Source organism: Podarcis muralis, chromosome 7, assembly GCF_964188315.1.
Source record: "Podarcis muralis chromosome 7, rPodMur119.hap1.1, whole genome shotgun sequence".
NCBI lineage: Eukaryota > Metazoa > Chordata > Lepidosauria > Squamata > Lacertidae > Podarcis > Podarcis muralis.
Window position 1 is genome coordinate 84,613,629 of NC_135661.1, and position 21,068 is coordinate 84,634,696.

The 21,068-nt window shown below is 52.4% G+C and overlaps 1 protein-coding gene across 5 annotated transcripts in view; it reads left to right on the forward strand.

Moving 5' to 3' along the window:
• Nucleotides 1-20,897, forward strand: part of DMPK (DM1 protein kinase) — a 53,659-nt gene extending 32,762 nt beyond the window's left edge. Inside the window, exons 5-15 of one of the 5 annotated variants that reach the window (XM_028742114.2) lie at nucleotides 1,289-1,437; nucleotides 4,720-4,813; nucleotides 5,799-5,999; nucleotides 6,117-6,365; nucleotides 9,816-9,904; nucleotides 10,712-10,820; nucleotides 10,936-11,078; nucleotides 12,565-12,662; nucleotides 16,440-16,516; nucleotides 17,091-17,167; nucleotides 19,295-20,897. In XM_028742114.2, the coding sequence (XP_028597947.2) occupies nucleotides 1,289-1,437; nucleotides 4,720-4,813; nucleotides 5,799-5,999; nucleotides 6,117-6,365; nucleotides 9,816-9,904; nucleotides 10,712-10,820; nucleotides 10,936-11,078; nucleotides 12,565-12,662; nucleotides 16,440-16,516; nucleotides 17,091-17,167; nucleotides 19,295-19,631 (1,623 nt within the window). In that variant the 3' untranslated portion in view covers nucleotides 19,632-20,897. Of the gene's footprint in view, nucleotides 1-1,288; nucleotides 1,438-4,719; nucleotides 4,814-5,798; nucleotides 6,000-6,116; nucleotides 6,381-9,815; nucleotides 9,905-10,711; nucleotides 10,821-10,935; nucleotides 11,079-12,564; nucleotides 12,663-16,439; nucleotides 16,517-17,086; nucleotides 17,168-19,294 lie in introns of all 5 variants that reach the window. The other 4 variants (XM_077932288.1, XM_077932289.1, XM_077932290.1 and 1 more) reach the window with 4 other exon arrangements.
• The last annotated feature ends 171 nt before the right edge of the window (nucleotides 20,898-21,068 follow it).

Genomic DNA, 21,068 nt, shown 5'->3' on the forward strand with positions numbered 1-21,068 from the left:
AGGTGTGGGCATCAGTCTGACACAGAGTGTAAGCACCAGCCCACTCGCCAGAGTTTTTTCGGGCTTCATAGAATTATATAGCTGGAAGGGACCTTAAGGCTCATCTAGCCCACCCCCTGCAATGCAGGAATATGCAGGGGCCCCATACTGGGGGATCGAACCTGCAACCTTGGTGTTATCAGCACCACGCTCTAACCAACTGAGCTATCCTGAGATTCAAAACCCTGGACTCAGCTACATTAATAATAATAATAATAATAATAATAATAATAATAATAATAATAATTTTATTTATATCCCGCCCTCCACAGCCGAAGACAGGTTCAGGGCGGCTAACAACAATAAAATAATTTTGTTGTTGTTTAGTCGTGTCCGACTCTTCATGACCCCATGGACCAGAGCACGCCAGGCACCTCTGTCCTCCACTACCTCCCGCAGTTTGGTCAAATTCATGCTGGTAACCTCGAAAACAATAAAACAAAATAATACAACATTCTAAAATCATTTCATTATAAAATTATTAAAATCAAATTGATGGCAACCATTGGGCTAGAGTTCTGTGAAGATTGCCAAAGGAGGGAGTCAGGCTGTGCCCTGGCCAAAGGCCAGGCGGAACAGCTCTGTCTTGCAGGCCCTGCGGAAAGATGTCAAGTCCCGCAGGGCCCTAATCTCTTGTGACAGAGCGTTCCACCAGATCGGGGCCATGGCCGAAAAAGCCCTGGCTCTGGTTGAGGCCAGCCTAACCTCCCTGGGGCCCGGGATCTCCGAGATGTTTTTGTTTGAAGACCGTAAGTTCCTTTGTGGGACATACCAGGAGAGGCGGTCCCGTAGGTACGAGGGTCCTAGGCCGTATAGTAAAAAATAAAACGTTATAAATGCGTTATAATACCGTGACACCAGATGGCGCTATAGAGCTAAAATCGGAACTCTATGAAATTTTCCATTGTGGGCTTAAAAATGTGTTTTTCCCCCCAGAGCATTTTTTTTAATAACTTTGTAGATGCAGCCCCTGTCTCTGGTTGTGGCAGCCTGTGAGGGGAAATGTTGTGGGTTGAAGGACGCAAGGAGGCAGAACACTTTGAGTTTTCGGGGTTCCAAACAGCAGTTGGCGTTGCGACAAATGATACCCCAGTCTTTGCCAAACTGGTGCCCTCTGGCTGTTTTGGACTACAATTCCCATCAGCCAGAGGTTGTCTGGTTGGAAAACACTGGCCTATGAGAACACGGTTGCCTAAAAAGGAGGATTTGGTGCTGTTTCTTAACCTTTCTCAACTCCATCCATCTGTAGTATCTGGTGATGGACTACTATGTTGGGGGAGACCTCTTGACGCTGCTGAGCAAATTTGGGGACCGCATCCCGATGGAGATGGCTCGCTTCTACCTGGCCGAGATGGTGATGGCCATAGACTCAATACACCGGATAGGTTATGTACACAGGTAGGTGGAGCAGGCGGGCGGGGGTCTCGTGGGGGGAAGGGCCAAGAAAGAGCACTCTAGGCTAGGCCCGGGGAAACTCTGGCCCGGGGTCTGATTGTGGCCCTCTAGCCCTCTTTATGTGGCCCTCAGGACTCTCCCTAGGCCTCACCGTAACCAGCTCAGCTTTGCACCCAGAAAGCTTTTGACTGTCTAGACTGGTGTTTGCCAAAATGGGTGATACCGTCCCCTGGGGGGCGCTGGAACGACCCAGGGGGCAGTCGTCGTCTCAGGTGCAATTGGGGGAGGGGCATTAAACAAAAATAAGTGGAAACACAAAGGAAGAAAAGGAGAGAGGAAAAAATTGAAAACCCATTTAATCTATTGTGTAATGACACTTCTTCTTTTCCTTTGGCGATCATTCGTAGCCTATTAATATTGTCTTCCAAAAACACGGTTTTAACAGTGAGTCCGTAAGTGACTGTGGAGGCCTATTCTGGATCCACACGTCCTTCCACAGTGGGGACATTGGTTTCCGGGCTGGAGTTGATCACAGTGTGGATTTGCCAAGCGTGCCTTCCTCCTAGCACGTTTCTCCCTTGCGTCCTGAGTTCGAGTGTCTTCAAAGTCCATGACACCTTTGGTAAAGGCTGTTCTCCAACTGGAGCTCTCTCAGGCCAGTGTTTCCCAGTTGTCAGTGTTTATACTACATTTTTTTAGCTTTGCCTTGAGAGAGTCTTTAAACCTCTTTTGTTGAGGTTTTTTCCTGGGCTCGGGGAAACCCTTTTTGGCTTCAGCCTGGCCTGGGAAATGGATCACAGCTTGCCTGCCTCTTTGGCCAATGGCAGGCGGACTATGGCGACCACCCAGGCCCTGGGGCAGACCGGACTATGCGTAGGATTAAGCTACTTGTCAACTTATTTTTCAAGACGTCGTAGGTAGAAATATAGATAAGTAAAAGAAGGTAGATTTGTCATGGCTCAAAGAAGGTAGATTTCCAAGAGATTTTGGGGAACCTCTGGGCTAGAATATGCCCTCGATCTCTGCTCATGCATCTTACTTGCCTAGATAGAGGATAGAGCAGGGGTCTCCAAACTAAGGCCCGCGGGCAGGATAAGGCCCAAGGGACTCGTTTATCGGGCCTGCGATGACCTCCGCTGCCCGCTCTTACCGGTGCTATGCGGCTGCCCACTTCTGGGTCGGAGAAGCACCGGAAATAGCTTGTGCGCATGTGTTATTTCCGGTGCACATCCGGGTCAGAGGAGGCCCGTGCACATGCGCACAAGCTATTTCCGGTGCTCCTCCGACCCGGAAGTGCACCAGAAATAGCGTTTGCACACACGTATGGCCACGCGCTCCCATGCCCTTCAGCCCGACGCGCGATCGGTGCTGGAGACACCGGTCCGAGGCGCGGTAAGTTTGCTGACCCCTGGGATAGAGGGTTCGAGTCTACATCCTATTGCCCGCTCCCTGCACCCATCCACTCACCTCCCCCCCCCCGCCCAATCAGTCACCCTAAATCCCAGCTCTGCGTTCCAGAATGGGCAGAACTCGAACCCGGCACTGGGGCTTTCTCCTTGGAGTTCCACGCCGATTTGCCGCCAGCTCCTCAAACCCCCAAATCCCTTCTCCTTTGCCCATCGCAGTGTTCGAAGAAGCAGAATATTGGAGGCAGAGTGTGTGGGGTGTGTGTTGGGGGGAGAGATCAACCCCCTCCCACTTTCTTGCTTTTCCCTCTGGAATCTCTGGGCTATAATCCCCTTGCAAAGCAAACTCTCCCCCCCCCCTTCCTGACTCTGCAGCCTGCTCCAGAGGGGGCAGAGGAACGTCTATGGGGTCAGGAGGGGTTGTGGGGGGTGGGGAGGACCAGGCGAGAATTCCAGAGTCTTTGTGACTCGCCCGCCTCCCCGCCCCCAGCTGCTGGGTCCATGAGGCCGGCCGGCGCCCCCCTCGCACACAGAGCTCCTCCACGAGCCAAAACAGCCATAAATGTTGTCCTAGATTCATAATCGCCTAATTCATCTCAGGCTGTGCAAGACAAGCTGGGCTTCTCTCCAAACCACATGAGCGGCCGAGGCTTGGGAATGCAGAGGGGCCTGCCAGTGGGGTGGGGGCAGAGCAAGGGAGGGGCGCTGGGGGGGTGTTGAAAGCGGAGTGGCTTTCAAAGGAGGAATCCCCCAAGCAACGGAAACCCCGACAGAGGCTTCTAAGGACCCAGTTAGATCCTGGGACCCCAACGGAGAATGCCCCACATTGTAGACAGGGTCTTTCCAGTGGTGACCTCCGGAACTCCCTCCCCAGGAAGTTCCTGTGCCTCCACTTTGTCCGTTTTGGGGAGAAATCTTGAGATGCTTTTCTTCTTTGGAATCCCAATCTTTGTTTTATTCATTGCGACAGGGAACTGACTGCCACTGCTCATGTTTTTGGGGAGAGGAGGTGGTCAGGAAAGACCCCCAAAGAACCACCTCCTGTGTGCCTTTCCTCTCACCTAAATAGCCCCAAATGCTGCTGATGAAACAAAGCAGGAGGTCTTAATTTGGGCCCCATAAATGCCCTGTGGTGCGTCGGATGGCACTGCCTCTGAGCATGTGCAGAGCTTGCTTCCTTTGCTGTTCAGTAACCATGAGCAGTTCCGTATAGTTAAACCCATAGCTGTCAACTTTTCCCTTTTCTTGCGAGGAATCCTATTCAGAATAAGAGAATTTCCCTTTAAAAAAGGGAAATGTTGACAGCTATGGTTAAAGCTATGGCTTTCCCAGTAGTGATGTATGGAAGTGAGAGCTGGACCATAAAGAAGGCTGGTCGCCGAAGAACTGATGCTTTTGAATTATGGTGCTGGAGGAGACTCTTGAGAGTCCCATGGACTGCAAGAAGATCAAACCTCTCCATTCCGAAGGAAATCAGCCCTGAGTGCTCACTGGAAGGACAGATCCTGAAGCTGAGGCTCCAAGACTTTGGCCACCTCATGAGAAGAGAAGACTCCCTGGAGAAGACCCTGATGTTGGGAAAGATGGAGGGCACAAGGAGAAGGGGACGACAGAGGACGAGATGGTTGGACAGTGTTCTCGAAGCTACCAGCATGAGTTTGACCAAAATGCGGGAGGCAGTGGAGGACAGGAGTGCCTGGCGTGCTCTGGTCCAGGGGGTCACGAAGAGTCAGACACGACTAAACAACAACAGCAAACCATGAGCAGCTATCTTGCTGCCTTGCCAGAGGGGTCAGCCCCTCTCTACTTCCCCAGGACTGCTTGTTTCAGTTTCCCAGTCTCCAGACTTTCTCACTTATCTCTTTCCACTCCCCAACAGAGACATCAAACCAGACAACATCCTCCTGGACCGATGTGGACATATCCGGCTGGGGGACTTTGGCTCCTGCCTCAAGCTCCGCAAAGACGGGACGGTAAGACTTGAATTGGGGGTAGGGGTGATTAGGGACAGGAAACCAGGCACAGGGCCTTTTTGGTAGTGGCACCCGCCCTGTGGAACACCCACCTGTCAGATGTCAAACAGATGAATAGCTACACAACTTTTTGAAGACATCTGAAGGCAGCCCTGTATAAGGAAGTTGTTTGATGTGTTTTCATTATATTGAAAGCTGCTCAGTGTGGCTGAGGCAACCCGACCAGATGGGCGGTGTGTTGTTGCTGTTGCTGTTGCTGTTGTTGTTGTTGTTGTTGTTGTTGTTGTTGTTGTTGTTGTTGTTGTTGTTGTTGTCTTCTGCTTCTTCTTCTTCAGCCTGCCTTTAGAGGCAAACTGACATAATTAATTTGCCCTTTCTGAAACAATACGAACACTGAAACACGGACATCCTCCGAAATTCGCACTTCGAATTTTTCACAGCAGTTCTCCAGCCAATAATAATAATAATAATAATAATAATAATAATAATAATTTATTATTCATACCCCACCCATCTGGCTGGGTTTCCCCAGCCACTCTGGGCGGCTTCCAACAAAATATTATAAACACAATAAAACATCAAACATTAAAACTTTCCGAAACAGGGCTGCCTTCAGATGTAGTTGTTTATTTCCTTGACATCTGATGGGATGGCGTTCCACAGGGCGGGTGCCACAACCGAGAAGGCCCTCTGTCTGGTTCCCTGTAAGCTCACTTCTCGCAGTGAGGGAACCGCCAGAAGGCCCTTGGCGCTGGACCTCAGTGTCTGGGCTGAATGATGGGGGGTGGAGACACTCCTTCAGGTATACTGGGCCTTTGAGGCCGTTTAGGGCTTTAACAAGTCAGCACCAACACTTTGAATTGTGCTTGGAAACATGTGCCAAAATGTACATAGCTAGGGCAAAGTGTGTATGGGAAAACATCTACTCCAGCAAAAAAAAACCCACACAAATCCAGCAAACAAATACGTGTTCTGTGTGTGGCAGGTCTGCTCAACGATAGCCGTCGGCACCCCAGATTACCTCTCCCCCGAGATTTTGCAAGCGGTGGAAGACGGCGCTCACTCCTACGGCACAGAGTGCGACTGGTGGTCCCTCGGCGTCTTCGCCTACGAGATGTTCTTTGGCCACACTCCTTTCTTTGCCGACTCCGTGGTGGAGACGTACGGAAAGATAATCCATTTCAAAGTAAGCGAGGGGCGGAGGTCTGCGGGTCTGTGTGGGTTTGCCTCTCCCGATGGAGAATCGGGGTCCAGATCTCTCCCTGGGCGCCCTTTCCGATTGTCAAAACTCTCCCTTCCGAAGGAGCACTTCCGGTTCCCTCCGTCGGTTCCCGACGTCCCTCCCGAAGCTCTGGCCTTGATCGAAGGGCTCATCTGCCCCCGGGAGATGCGACTGGGGCGCAACGGAGTCCGGGACTTCCAGGAGCACCCCTTCTTTGTGGGCGTGGACTGGGACTCGCTGCGGGACTGCGTGCCGTCCTTCGTGCCCGAATTTGCTAACGCCACGGACACCTGCAACTTCGACGTGGTGGATGACTGTCTCACTGACATGGTGAGCGGGGGAGGGGTACGTGACTTTTTATTTGTCCCCCTCCACTCCCAATTCCTCTCCCCCCAGTGCCAGTTCATCTGAGAAACACCGTTTGGGTAACTGTGGACTCCATGGGTGAGATAGTTTTACAGAGGTGTCCCTTCCTTGTCCTGCTCTTTGGACAATAATTCCTATTGCTTCGCTCGTTTCAAAATGTGGCGAGCCAGCCCTACTGGCTATGGGGCAGTGGGGGGTGGGTTCATGTTCATTCTCCTAGGTGGGGCCCCAGGGAACCACCTCAGAGTCCTGCCCTGAACTTGGCAGTTTACGACAGCTAAAACACAATCTTCACACACTTGGCTGAGTTTCAGACCTAATGACTACAGCAGCTCATCCCCAGTAGGTCTTAGAAAAGTTTGGATTTTTTTCTTACCCCTTGAATCAGTTGCCGAAACTAAAATTAGGGTTGCCATATGTCTGGAAAAATCTGTACGTAGGGCAACCCATGTTGGCAGTGTCGTTTTTGCCGTTTTCCCTGAAAAATCGCTCAAAAACGTCATTTTTTTGTGTGATTTCCGCCAGAAAAGTTCAACAACTTTGTCCCCCTGCCACAAAGCTTTTGTGTCCAGATATTTTTGAAATATGGCAACCCTACTCAAAGTTCCTATCTCACCACTGCTATCTAAATCACCTCCTCTCCAGAGCTTTCCCCAAGCAATCAGAGACTGTGCCTCCGCGAAGCCAACCTCTCCTCTGCTCTTTTCGTGCCTCTCCTGGTTCTGGGAGACAAGTGGGGAGAGGAGCTTGACGCCGGAGGGGCGGGAAACACCTGCGATACTTCGCCAGCCGGTCTCATCTCTGCCTCTTGACCCCCTTCCTCTCCTGCCTCCGATTCTGGACTGCTCTCTGCCACAGACTCACCCCGCTCACTGAGCCCTGTTCCCTCTTCCACTTTCAACACCTCCTCTTCCCCATCTTCTCCCTCTGACTACTCTTTTTATTATTATTATTATTATTATTGGTTTTCACATATTACATTACAATATAGATGTACCAAAGCCGTGAACACCATTTCCTCCCCATACATTTACATTTCTATTTCCCCAATCAATCATATTATTCTTTTCTCCTTCCTCTCACTTCCCTCCGCCCCCACTCGATTTCCTCCGCATTATACCATTTACAATAATCTTTGCATTCCACAATCTTCTCAGATCATCTATATATTCTTAATATCTTTCCTTACTAATTTTTCTTCCATCCAGTACATCATATTAGCACATATATATATCTACGGGGTGAGCATCAAAAGTGCAAGTAGATAAATAGGTACCACTCCGGCGGGAAGGTAAACAGCGTTTCCGTGCGCTGCTCTGGTTCTCCGGAAGCGGCTTAGTCCTGCTGGCCACATGACCCGGAAGCTGTACGCCGGCTCCCTCGGCCAATAAAGCGAGATGAGCGCCGCAACCCCAGACTTGTCCACAACTGGACCTAATGGTCAGGGGTCCCCTTTACCTTTACCTTTAATAGGTATCTAAAACTATTTGCACATAACAAAATATGTATTTTATCAAAGTAATGGTTGAACTGAAATACAATTTTAGGTAGCAGGCTAGCAGACGGGGCCCATGACTTATATCATAGGAGCCTACACAACACAAAACACTGTTGCTGTATGTAGGTTTTATTTTATTTGTTTTTTATCTTATATTTTGGAAATATACATCCAGTTTTTTCCCCTTTAAATTTATTGGGGGGCCCCAAGAGAGGGATGAAAATGTCAAATCTTCACGAAGGCCAGAAGGTCCTACATGGGCCAGAAAAAAAGCCAAGGAAGTCTCCAAATAGGAGATCCATCACAGAAGGAGAAAGGAAAAAGGAAGAGGGAGAGGGAGAGGGGATGAAGTTGATTCCAAGCCAAAGGCCAGGCGGAACAACTCTGTCTTACAGGCCCTGCGGAAAGAAATCAGATCCTGCAGGGCCCTGGTCTCATGAGGCAGAGCGTTCCACCAGGCCGGGGCCAGTGTTGAAAAGGCCCTGGCTCTGGTTGAAGCTACCGTATTTTTCGCTCTATAACATGCACCTGACCATAACACGCACATCGTTTTTAGAGGAGGAAAACAAGGGAAAAAACATTCTGAATGAAACAGTGGATGTATCATTTTTGTGCTTCATGCTGTGGCCACAGACATGTGATCTGATGGTGAATTTGGGGTGACCCAATGCAAAAATCCTGAGGATCCATGTGGATCCATGCTTTTTAACCACGTGTTTGCACCATTGCAGCCCCAGGCAACAGTGGGTGCGTGATTTTTTGGGTGCAGGCTGTAGCCATGGACATGCTATGTGATCTGATGGTGAATTTGGGGTGACCCAATGCAAAGATCCTGAGGATACATGTGGATCCATGCTTTTTAACCACATTTTTGCACCATTGCAGCCCCAGGCAACAGTGGGTGCGTGATTTTTTTTGGTGCAGGCTGTAGCCATGGACATGCTATGTGATCTGATGGTGAATTTGGGGTGACCCAATGCAAAGATCCTGAGGATCCATGTTGATCTATGCTTTGTAACCACATTTTAAGTGGGGAGCGAAGGAAAAACAAAGAAGGGACATGAGAGGGGTGTGCAGAGAAGCAGCTGGCTAAGAATGCAGGAGAGGGATTTAACGGGTGGGAGGCAAAAGTTCCCCCCCAAGCCAGCCATCTCTCTCTCTCTCTCTCTCTCTCTCTCTCTCTCTCCCTCCCCCCCCTCTCCCTCTCCCTCCCCCACTCTCTCTTCCTCTCCCCCAGCAGTACCGGAGCACAGAGACGACACTTTCCCCTCTGCTTGCCTGGAGGGGAGGGGCTTTCCCTGCTCTTTGTTCCGTTTCAGCAATCACAGCAACGAAACAGAGGAGGGTGGGCAGTAAGACCCTGAGGCAGAATACAGGAAAGCTGCCACTTCCTCTTTTCAGGTTTCCCTTCTCCGTGAAGAGCGATTTGACTTTTGCTTGATTTTTTGGCTCCAGGGACCACACATTCGCTCCATAACACGCACAGACATTTCCCCTTCCTTTTTAGGAGAAAAAATCTGCGTGTTATAGAGGGAAAAATACGGTAATCTGACTTCCTTAGGGCCTGGGACCACTAGGGTGTTATTATTTATGGACCTTAAGGTCCTCCGTGGGGCATACCGGGAGAGGCGGTCTGTAGGTACGAGGGTCCTAGGCCGTGAAGGGCTTTAAAGGTAAAAACCAGCACCTTAAATCTGACCCCGTACTCCACTGGGAGCCAGTGCAGCTGGAAAAGAACTGGGTGAATATGCCAGGTCGGGGCGGGAAAGGTAACCACTGTATGTAAATCTGGCACTGCCAGTAGGGGGCGCTATGCCCAGCCTGCTGCTGCTGCTGCTGCTGCTGCTCTGGTTAGAACTGACCCCCCCCCCAAACACCCACCCACCCTCTGTGTGCTTGTGTCTCCCTTTTCCTAGGAAACCTTGTCGGATGTGATGGAGAGCTCTCCGCTCGGGGTGCACCTGCCCTTCGTGGGGTATTCGTACACCTACACGGCAGCAGCAAAGTAAGACGCCTTTGGGGGTGTGGGGGGCGCTTGGGTTGGGAACCCCAAGGCTGGTGTCAGAAGCCAGTTGCAGGCCCTGGAATTGTGCAGGTTAAACCACAGAGCCAGTTGCAGGCCCCGGACTCCAGGAAAGGAGAGGGGTCCTGTTACCTGTGCAGAAGGTAGTAGGTGTACACATAGGCTGAATCTAGACCTGTATAGAAAAAAATGCTTTTAAAAAAAAACCACCGTTTTAAAATATATATTGAATTTTGCATTAGCTCACCATCGCCATCTGGTGTCATGTTTGTGTAATGCGCTTAAAACACACTTAAGACGTTACATTTGCACCTGCGTAGCTGAGTCCCTGAGGGACACAGGTGGCGCTGTGGGTTAAACCACAGAGCCTAGGACTTGCTGATCAGAAGGTCGGCGGTTCGAATCCCTGCAATGACGGGGTGAGCTCCCGTTGCTCGGTCCCTGCTCCTGCCCACCTAGCAGTTCAAAAGCATACAGTGCAAGTAGATAAATAGGTACCGCTTCAGCGGGAAGGTAAATGGCGTTTCTGTGCGCTGCTCTGGTTTGCCAGAAGCGGCTTAGTCATGCTGGCCACATGACCCGAAAGCTGTACGCCGGCTCCCTCAGCCAATAAAGTGAGATGAGTGCCGCAACCCCAGATTCGGTCACGACTGGACCTAATGGTCAGGGGTCCCTTTACCTTTACCTAGCTGAGTCCCTGGTCCCAAGTTGACCCCTGGGCAAAACCGTCTTGTGGCAACGCAGAGACCCTGCCAGGATCGGGTCCGTGAGGCTCTCCCTTTCTCTCAGACAGAATGAGGCGGAGGAAAGAGGCCGCGGGGACGTCAGCATGGAGGTCGATGGCAGCCAGAGGACTTTGCCCCCAGAGCAGACCCCCAAGCAAACCCCGGAGGAGCTGGTAGGTTGGGGGACCAATTGGAGCCAAGATGGGGCGGTGGAGAGCCTGACCTGGTACCCGAGAGGCACCTCAGTGTCCGAGGTTTCACAGACACCTCCGTCTTGCTCCCTACCAGGCATGCAAACTCCCAGATGGACAGAAACTCGACGTGGCCACTTTCCTAGAGTTGCAGTCGGCGCTCGAGGAGGAGCTGAGGAGCCGGGAGATGCTGTGTCAAGAGCTCAGCATGGTCAAGGTGGCCAACCAGACGTTTGCCAGGTGAAGGTTATGGATGTTAGGATATTGATGTTCCGTTTCACCTTAAGAATGGGCATGTGTAGCATAGTTGTCAACCGTCCCTTATTTGGTGGGAAAGTTCCTTATCCCAGCGCCGTGTCAAGCTGCTGCCCCTTATTGATGATGTCCTTTAAATTTCCCGGGTTTCAAGGAAGCAGCTCCTCTCCCTCCCTCCCTGCTGGCCAGGGAAGAGGGAGGCTCCAACTGTGTTGCTTGGCTGCGTTGCTCACCCAATAAGGAGTCTAAGAACGACTGGGGGGTGGAGCTTGCATGCCTTGTGCCGATCAAATCGGCCGCCTTGCCTGGGGACTCGCCTTTGCTCAGCGCTTCCCAGCGGAGAGGTGACGGTGGTTTTCCTTGCTGCATCCCCTTTGCTGGGTTTCTGCGCTGTGGGAACCACCGCTTGAGGCTTCGTTTGGCTGCTGGCTGGGCTTTCTGCCTTTGGCTCGGAGGGCTCAGAAGTTGAATATAGCTGTGCTCTGAAAATCCCTTATTTTGGCTGCTCATCCCTTATTTTTGAGGCTGCTGGTCCCTTATTTTCAAATCTGTAAGTTGACAGCTATGATGTGGAGTTGTTGCGTGAACGATGGGGGTGGGAAGGCAGGAATTTGGAGGAGAACCTCCTATGATCAACGAAGAATGAATGGAGTTCGAGGAAGCTGGACTTTCCACGTTAGATGGCAGACAGGGTGAATGGGCCCAATCCCCTCAGGCACTTGAAGGCTGAAAGTCATTGAAATGATTAGCTACAAGGCCATGAAAAACAAACCTAGTTTAGTTGTTATTAACCGTTTTTCAGTGGGATTTCTTTCTTTTTAATTGTACTGTTTTACTGCTTTGTGTTTGCCGCTCCTGGGCTCTGTTGGCAGGAAGAACGGCTTGGAGCTTTAATAAAGTTAAATAACACGAGTCGCTTCAGGGTAAGAACAGCAGCTAAACTTAGATCTGAAAACAGTGTGGAGAAGATCAGGTACGGAATAACTAGAATATGCAGCATTCATTGGGAAACTGGGGAAAGCAAGGAGGGGTGGGATCCCAAAGTTACTGGATTATTTGATAGGAATTTCGAACGTGTTGTAAATTCTGTGGAAAATATATACCGTATACAGTGGTACCTCTGGTTGCGAATGGGATCCGTTCTGGAGGCCCGTTCGCGACATGAAAAGAGCGCAACCCACAGCGGCATGTCTGCGCACACGCAGGTTGCAATTCGCTGCTTCTGCGCATGCGCGTGACGTCATTTTGCGCTTCTGCGCATGCGCGAGCGGCGAAACCCGGAAGTAACCCTTTCCGGTACTTCCGGGTCGCCGCAGGACGTAACCTGAAAGAACGTAACATGAAGCGGACGTAACATGAGGTATGACTGTATATAAAATAATAATATTAAATAACGAGTAGATCAGTCCTTCTCCCTGGCTTCCCACTTTCCTCGCATCAAACACTGATTGTCTCGCCTTTTCCTGCCCAGCCAACTCAAGGAAGCCGAGAGCCGCAATTTGGAACTGGAAGCTCAGATCAAACGCCTAGAGGAGCAGATCGAAGGGATGAGGCCGATGGCCGAGGAAGGCAAGTTTCACCGGAGGCCCTTCCCTCCTGCTGCCTGCAGCCCCTCGCCCAGCTTGCGTTCCTGGCAGACTCCGCCCTGCGCTGCGACCCCTTCAGCTTGCTGACCACTCCCTTCGGTTCCAGCTCTTTCACCCCCTTCCCTTCCACGGTTTGGAAGAAGCACGTGCCTCAATGCCAGCGCTGCGCCCAGAAGCAAGCCAGGGAGCTCGGCCCCAGCCGCACGCACGGACTGAGTGCTTTGGACTACAACTCCCATCATCCGCAGCCAGCATGGCCAACAGTCGGGATGGTGGGAGTCGCAGTTTGAAACGTCTGGAGGGAACCGGATTGGTAAAGGCTGGCAGTTGAAAGGAAGTGTGTGCGCGAAGAATTACTTTTTTCACACCACACGTCCAAAGCACTGTGGTACCACTTTAAAACGTCATGGCTTCCCCCAGAGGATTCTGGGAGCTGTGGCTTGTTCAGGCTGCTGCTAGACCTGTCGTCGTTTTTATTTTGATTACGTATTTTGTGGTTTTTATATTTTTATTTTGTTATGTGAACTGCCTTGAGACCTCTGGGCTATAGGGCGGTAAATAATTTCAAATAATAATAATAATAATAATAGACCTACATTGAATGCTCGGGTTGCGAACATGATCCATGCGGGATGCATGTTCGCAACCCGCAGCGTTTGCAACCCACAGTGGCACGTCTGTGCATGCATGGGTTGCGATTCAGCGCTTCTGCGCATGCACAAAGCGTTTCTGCGCATGCGTGACCTCCAAAACCCAGAGGTAACCCATTCCGTTACTTCCGGGTTTCGGCATGTCTGTAACCTGAGAAAACGCAACCTGAAGCCTCTGTAACCCGAGGTATAACTGTATTTTCCTCCAAGAGCTACGATTTCCAGAGTAGTTTATCCATCTATCCCTCTTCACAGGGAACCCTGAGAACTGTAGTTTAGGGGGGGGGGGATAGTGAGGTTTCCGAACAACACTCTGCAACCTGAACCATCTACAGGATTCCTTTGGAGGAAGCCGTGACTTTATAAAGTGGTCTCTTGGCTCTTTGGGTTTATGGTGCGTACTCAGAGCAGACAGACTCCTTGGCCAACTTGAGTCCACTGATTCTGAGGCTATGTGCACATGAGTTGCTTAAAACTCAGTGGGGCCACCCCCCGCCTCCTGCCTTTCCAGGGAGGAGCCGCATTTCCAGAGAGACGACTGGGCTGTCTTTGCCCGATGTTCATCGCCAGATTCACCAGCAGGCTGAATGCTTGAATCTATAGGCCCAGCACCCCGCTGACTGGGTTTGCGGTGAGGAGGGAGCCTCCACCTGCCCTCCGGCCCCGTCTAGCAGTAGCCTAGAATGGAAGGGCATAACCTGGAAAGCTGTAGGAGAACCATTGCCTTCCCTGAAGGTTCTCTATCGTTGACGCACTGAGCCCTGTTCCTTTCGCTTCCCCTTCTGGGTGCTGGGCAGGTGCTTTAACTCTTGAAAATTCTCCTTCACGGACTCCCGCTCCACCCTGCCTCTTGCCCATCAGAAGGGCGGGTGCACGACTGGTCAGTTTGAGCTCTGTCAATGGCTACCAGCATAATAATAATAATAATTTATTATTTATCCCCCGCCCATCTGGCTGGGTTTACCCAGCCACTCTGGGCAGCTTCCAACAGAATATTAAAATACAATAACTTATTAAACATTAAAAGCTTCCCTAAACAGGGCTGCCTTCAGATGTCTTCTAAAAGTCTGGTAGTTGTTTATCTCTTTGACATCTGGTGGGAGGGCGTTTCACACGGTAGGCGCTAACACCGAGAAGGCCCTCTGTTTGGTTCCCTGTAACTTGGCTCCTCGCAGTGAGGGAACCGTCAGAAGGCCCTGGACCTCAGTGTCCAGGCAGAACAAAGGGGGTGGAGACGCTCCTTCAGGTATCCAGGCATGCCCTCCGAGTCTCAAAACCAGGACACACACCTTTCCGTCTGTGTTGCCTGCACAAGTGACATGCAAGATCACGGAGCCCCAAATACACTATTTTTCTCAGAGCTGTGCTCTTGCACAATGGCACGGCACCCCAAAATATGTTTGGGGGGCGCACCATGCGAGATTGCGGCCCTGAGAAAAGCACAAGGGCTGGGCGCAAATTCACGTGAGGTCACGGCACCAGAAATGGCCCCTGTGCTCTTGCTGGGGCAGGGAATGAAATGTGCCGGTTTTTCTGGGGCACTTGCAGGGTCTGTTCTATGCTCTGCCTCGGCTGTTGTGTCTCAAGTGGGGAAGAGTTGTTCATGCACTCAAGTCCTGCTTGGGGCAACTGGTTGGCCAATTTAAGAACAGGGTGTTGAACCAAATGGAGACTTCGTTGTCCTGGTGCATCATGCCTCTTCCTAGGTTCTTAGATGTGCTTCAGGTCCGTACACAGAGCTGTCTTAGGCATATCCGGCGCCGTGGTGCAAAGATCCCTCCAGCGCTCCACCCCGTTTCCCAGAGTTGTCAACCTTTCCCCAAGCCTCTGCAAGGATTGCTCTCCTACCGCAGAGGCTTGGGAGGCAAGCTGCATGCCCGTCAGCCATATAGTTGACGGGGCGCAGCTGGCGGGCATGCAAGAATCATAGAATCATAGAATCATAGAGTTGGAAGGGCCACCGAGTCCAACCCCCTGCCAAGCAGGAAACACCATCAGAGCACTCCTGACATATGGTTGTCAAGCCTCTGCTTAAAGACCTCCAAAGAAGGAGACTCCACCACACCACAGAGGCAAAGGGGAGGCCGCCGGCAAAGCCGCGCAGCTCCCCCACTTGCTGGGGTGCCCCAAGAGGCCTGGGCCCTGACGCAACACACCACTAAGCCCTATGGGAAAGACGGCTCTGTCGGTACGTGAGTGTGCTGGTCCCGTGGGTTACCCGAGAGGCGAGGTCCAAGTCCGGTCCGTGGTCAAAGGTGCAATGTGGAGGCAGTCCGTAGTAGCTGAAGCTGGGTGCAGGGCAGGGAGCCGGGTGAAGTCAGGGACAGGCTTGCAAGCAGGGAGCCAGGGCAGGTCAGGCAGAAAAGCAGAACAGGGTTCAGGCAGGAACTAGCAACCAACAATGTTGCTCCCGCAACCTGGGACTGGGCTGGCTGGCTTTTATCTGCCCCGAGGAATAGGGCAGCCCTGATCCTCTGGTGCCTCGCCTCTCCTGGCCTGGAGGCAAGCACTCCTCCTGCGGGAACTTAGTTCCCTCCGCCTCTCTGCCCTGAGCCTCTGCAGCTCAGGAGAGGCTGGAGGGTTACCAGACCCAGAGGCAACCTCAGCTTCCCCTGACGGGGCTGAGAGTGGAGCACCTGCAGGCAATGGGTCCTCCATCACCTCAGGAGCCAGAGCAGACTCAGCTGGTGCCTGCACCTGAGGATCCAGCACAGGTGAGGACCCTTCAGGCTCAAGCCCCAGCCCTGGCTCAGCTGGTTCTGGAGGCGGGGAATCCTGTGCAGGCTGGGATCCCTCCGGTTCAGCATCCGAGTCCGAATCCCAGGCCATCACAGTGAGCCACAACAGCACATGAGAGCTGTCAGTCGCCAAGGGTCGAGTGAGAAGCCTGCTGGCCTTTGTGCACCAAGGGAAGCATAGCATGCGATGTGCGGCGCATGGCAACGGGCCGCTTCTTTTGCCCAGCACGCCTGCCGGCTTGTTCCCGCATGCCTTGTAGGCTAGTCTCTTTCTCTCTACATTGCCCTCCCCTTCCCCACCCGTTCACCATCAACACCCCGCCCCCCCCCCCACAAAGGAAACTCGCCCCCACGTTTCTCTTTTCCTTCCAGCTGCTCTGGGCTGGAGCCCCCGCTGGCCCCCCAACCACACCCACCCTTTCTTGTGTCGCGTGGAGCGCCTGGCAAATGTAAGCCTGACTCTGCAGGTTGCCGTACCTCATGGAGGAGGTGGGGGAGGGAAAGGGATGTGTGTGTCCCCCCCTCGCCCCACAAGCTTAGGCTACCTTCTGGGTTAGGAGGGGAGATGACGCTTTCTAGTCTGCCCAGTATTGGGGTCCTCTGACTCTGGGGCGCTGTGGGTCCTGCATCAACCTTCCACGCACCCCAAGTTCTGCATGCAGAATGTATTTTGCATTTTATTTTCGGAAGGCGGGTGGGTGCAGCTTATTCACATTCTCTTATGCAACTTTTGTGCTTCAAATATTAGACTTCCTGGTTCGTTGCGTTTTTTCTTGAAAAGGCGAAAGATGGGAAAGGTTTCATTCCAAGAGGACTAGGAACTTGGTTCCATAAAGACAAGGGGCAGTGGCTGTCACAACCCACAGCCCAAATGGCAGCCGGGGGGTGTGGGGGTTTCTGGCTGGGTGTGCAAGCAGCTGTGCTTTGATCTGGTCTCTCCCCCCCAACCCACCCACTCGCCGCCGCCCCTCCCAATTGCCTGGCACTCTGCCTCGCTGACTTCTGCTTTCTCTTTCCAGCAAGGCGGCACCATGGCATCTCGGCTTTGTGAATACCCGCTTGTGGTACCCCTGTACCGGCACTTGCTGCTCTTTTCTAGGGTACGTCGGCTGCCATCATCGCGCATGTGCGAACACACCGACCTCTCTCTCTCTCTCTCCCCCTCTTCTCTGCTTACCTGAAGCCAGTGCTTGCTTGGCCTGAGAGCGGCCTTCCGCTCCCAGCTCTTCTGGTATCGTGTTCTTTTACACACACACCCCGACTGACGGAAAGCCATCGAGGGCAAAAAACAGGCCCTGTGTAGAGACGGGGCAACACAGCCCGATTGGAAGGTGGTTGGGGCAGAGCACTGATTGCAGAAGAGGGATTAAAATACCCCCAAAACTACCTCCTTCCCTACAGGTCTTCTTGGGCTCTGCGCTTGGTTGTCCCTATGCCCTCAGAGGCTTGGGGGTGGGGTGGGCCTTCTCTGTGGTGGCCCCTAAAGTGTGGAACTCCCCCCTCCATTATGCAGCTTAGGGATGATGCTCTTGCACCTTGGCCTTTGACAGCTGAAGTGTATATTTTTAGGGCCTACTTAATTTTGGGGACTGGAAGTCGTTTTGAACTGTTTTTAATGCAGCGTTTTAATCGGGTAACCCCCCCCCCCCTGCCCGGGACCTCGGGGTGAAATAAATAAATAAATAAATAAATATAACGGCAATAAAAACTGCCATTTATTTAATAGCCTTTCTTGTGGCACACGGTTTTGGAATAATATGGCGCCAACGGGCCTGTCCGCTTAGGCTGAAGAGTTTCCCTGTTTTCTTACGCCTAAAAGTCAGGCCGAAGGCCCAGCTTGCCAAGAACCAGAGCACACCGTCTCGTTTTGCCGCCCCCAACAAACCCTCCCTTCCTGGAGTCACACAGCCTTGGCTTCTGGCGGTATCGTGCAAGAGGTGCCAGAAGTCTCCGTACAATTTCGCGGGGCTCTCGCAAGATCTTGCCAGAAGCCAGGAGCCGCTGCAACCACTTCTCTGGCGGTAGGAGACACGCCTGGAGAGTGCTCCTTGGATTCTGTCGCCTGTGGCAGCTGCCTCGGCCTGCCTCACGGACGGGCCGGCCCAGAACTGTCTGCTCCAGTTCTCTCCAGCCATTTTGTCCTCTTGAGCCCATTGTAGGCAACCTCGTGGGAGCCTGGCTGCTCCGTCTCTCCGTGAGTGCCAGTTCTTCACAGTTTGTTCTCCGCCAGCCTCTGCTGAGCACCACCAAGGACCAATCCATTCCTGAAGAAATCTAGTGTGCCAGGGAGAAAGGCAGTAGCCTACTTCAACATGCTAGCTTCTCATGGCCAGGAACCTTTTAATTTTATGGCAGAATACTCAGTTGTGAGGACACCCGGCTTTCAGTGGTATACCCAGGCATGGCTTGTGTGAGAGTAGGAGTGATTGAGCACAGAGAAAGCAGGATCCCTCGTACCTACGGGACCACCTCTCCCGGTATGCCCCGCAGAGGACCTTAAGGTCCATAAATAGCAACACCCTAGTGGTCCCGGGCCCTAAGGAGGTTAGATTAGCTTCAACCAGAGCCAGGGCCTTTTCAACACTGGCCCCGGCCTGGTGGAACGCTCTGCCTCAAGAGACCAGGGTCCTGTGGGATCTGATTTCTTTCCGCAGGGCCTGTAAGACAGAGTTGTTCCGCCTGGCCTTTGGCTTGGAGCCAATTTGATTCCCTCCCCTCCCCCTTTCTTTTTTCTTTTCCTTCTCCTGCTGCGATGAGGCTACATTTTAATATTTTAATGTTTCAATATTTTAATGTTGTTTTTAAGTTGTATTCATTCAACTTGTTTTTGTTATTGCTTGTAAGCTGCCCTGAGCCCGGCCTTGGCTGGGGAGGGTGGGGTATAAATAAAAATTATTACTACTATTATTATACCTGAAAGCAAACCTTCCCAGGGGTTTAGGGCACCTCCCAAGTTTTATTTCAAACAAGTGTCCTTCGGCTGAGGTTTCTGGGAAGGCAGGGCCTTTTTGGAGTGGCCCCGTCTGCCCAGAAGCTCAGCCCATTATTACTGTTACTTGCACGGGACGCGGCAAGCCAGGGACTCTCGCAACAAGCGGGATGACTTATGGTCCCTTGTGGTTTCAGCAGCAGGGATCCGCTGGGTCTCAAACCCACTGGCTCCCCCTCCTCCCCCAAACCCAAGGGCTTCCTTCTTCTGTCTTGACCAGCCTGTTTTCCCTTCCCAGGTACATAGGCCCTGCATCGTCAAGGTGGGATACCTGCTCTTATGCACTGGCAGATTTGCCCTGGACGCCTCTCCTCGGAGCCTGGTGGAGGTGGCATGAAGGCCATCGGCGAGGGGGGAGACCCTTGTGCCCAACAGCTGCTGCTCAGCCCTTGCCAGGTGCCTGGGAAAACCTCCTTTATCACTTGCCAGCTGCCCCCAGAAGGGAGATTAGGGCCCAGAGGGCTGAAAGCCCCCTTCTCCTTCTGCCCTGGCAAGGAAGAGGACCCTTTGCGATCCAGATGCTGCCTGAACCAACTGCCGAGCCCACGCCACTCCCTGGGGCCTCGCTTCCCTAAACTCTTGAGCCCTGCCTCTGAACTTGCCTCGCTTTGCGAAGACAGCACTGGTCTCCCCAGCTCACATCACTGTTAGCAGCCGGGGAGGAATTTCCTAAAGGGCCACAAGCGGCCGAAGAGAACCCTGCAGAGATCCCCAAGACCTCTCGACTCCCAGCTCCTTCCCACTTTTTATGCTCCGGCTGCTCCGCCTCGAACGCGAGGGGCAAAATTTGGGAGCTGCTGTAGGATCCAGCAACCCCAGCATCCTCAGTTGAACCCCTTAAATTCCTATAGGGGAAGGAGCCCAGGAGTCCTGTCTCCCAGCCCTTCTAGTCAGCCCCCCATCTCTGACTCCCCGGTCACTGATTCCGACATGGCTGTTTCCAAGAGGTGAAGGCTGGGGGGGAATTCCTTTGTGGCAAGTGTCTTCCTGGGGACGCAGCTTCCGCTTACCCCTTGCCGACGCTCCCCCCTCGGATCACGACTGCCGCCCCAATGACCCATGGCTGCTTTGCACCAGCTCCCACCCACCCCCTTGGGAGTTTGGCGCAAGGGAAGTCGGCGGAGGGGCGGCTGATGGAAGAGGACTGGACTTGGATTCCGGTTTTGCTTGGAGAACGCTCTGTTATCGGCGGAATCTGCGCAAGCAGATGTTGTACACGGTGCTTCCGAGTCACGCTTTGCACTTGGGATTTGCTGGGCTAAGACTAGGACGGTCCTCTGGGTAGCTGCCCCAAGGCCCAGGCGGGACCTTGGAGAAGACTGCAGAGCTAGGCATGTCTCAAGTTCGCTTGATGGGAAGCGGCAACAGAAAAATGACTTATACCTGCACTTCTACACTTCTGGCACCTGGGGGCAGCACCAAGCCTTTCTTGCTCCACAATGCCGCACATACACAAGGTTGTTGGTAATTCATTTGGGATTGTGGTGTTTAGCTGTAAATCTTATTTCCCCCTCCAGCAGGTGGCGGACCTCTGCTCCCTGCCTCTTCCAAAAGGTGTGCGCGCACTCGTCTCTAACGAAGGGAAGCGCACAGGAGAACGTTTAGCTTGAAGTGGGGGGGGGGGGAACTGTGCTAGTTTTAAGGTTTTGCACTATGCTCTCCTCTTGGTCGCTGGTCACCTTCCTTTCTCCCCATATTTATTATTCCGTCTCCCCTCCTTTGTGTAATAATATGGCACACGGGGGGCTGGATGCATGAGAACACTGTACATTTGTGACAATGTGTGTTAAGGATGTTGCTGCTCCCTCTTCAGAGATGAAATAAAATTGGATTCTTCCGTAGCCTTTTGCTGCACTGCAATGTAGGGATTTTGCAACTAAGGGCCAAGACAAAACAGGGGAGGGGAAGGAACTGGGGCAGGTGGCAAGACACACTCACGGAACTACCACAAGCAACTCCACGCTTTCACACGTGACAAGGAAAACGACTGTCTCACGCACTGATTTTTGCAG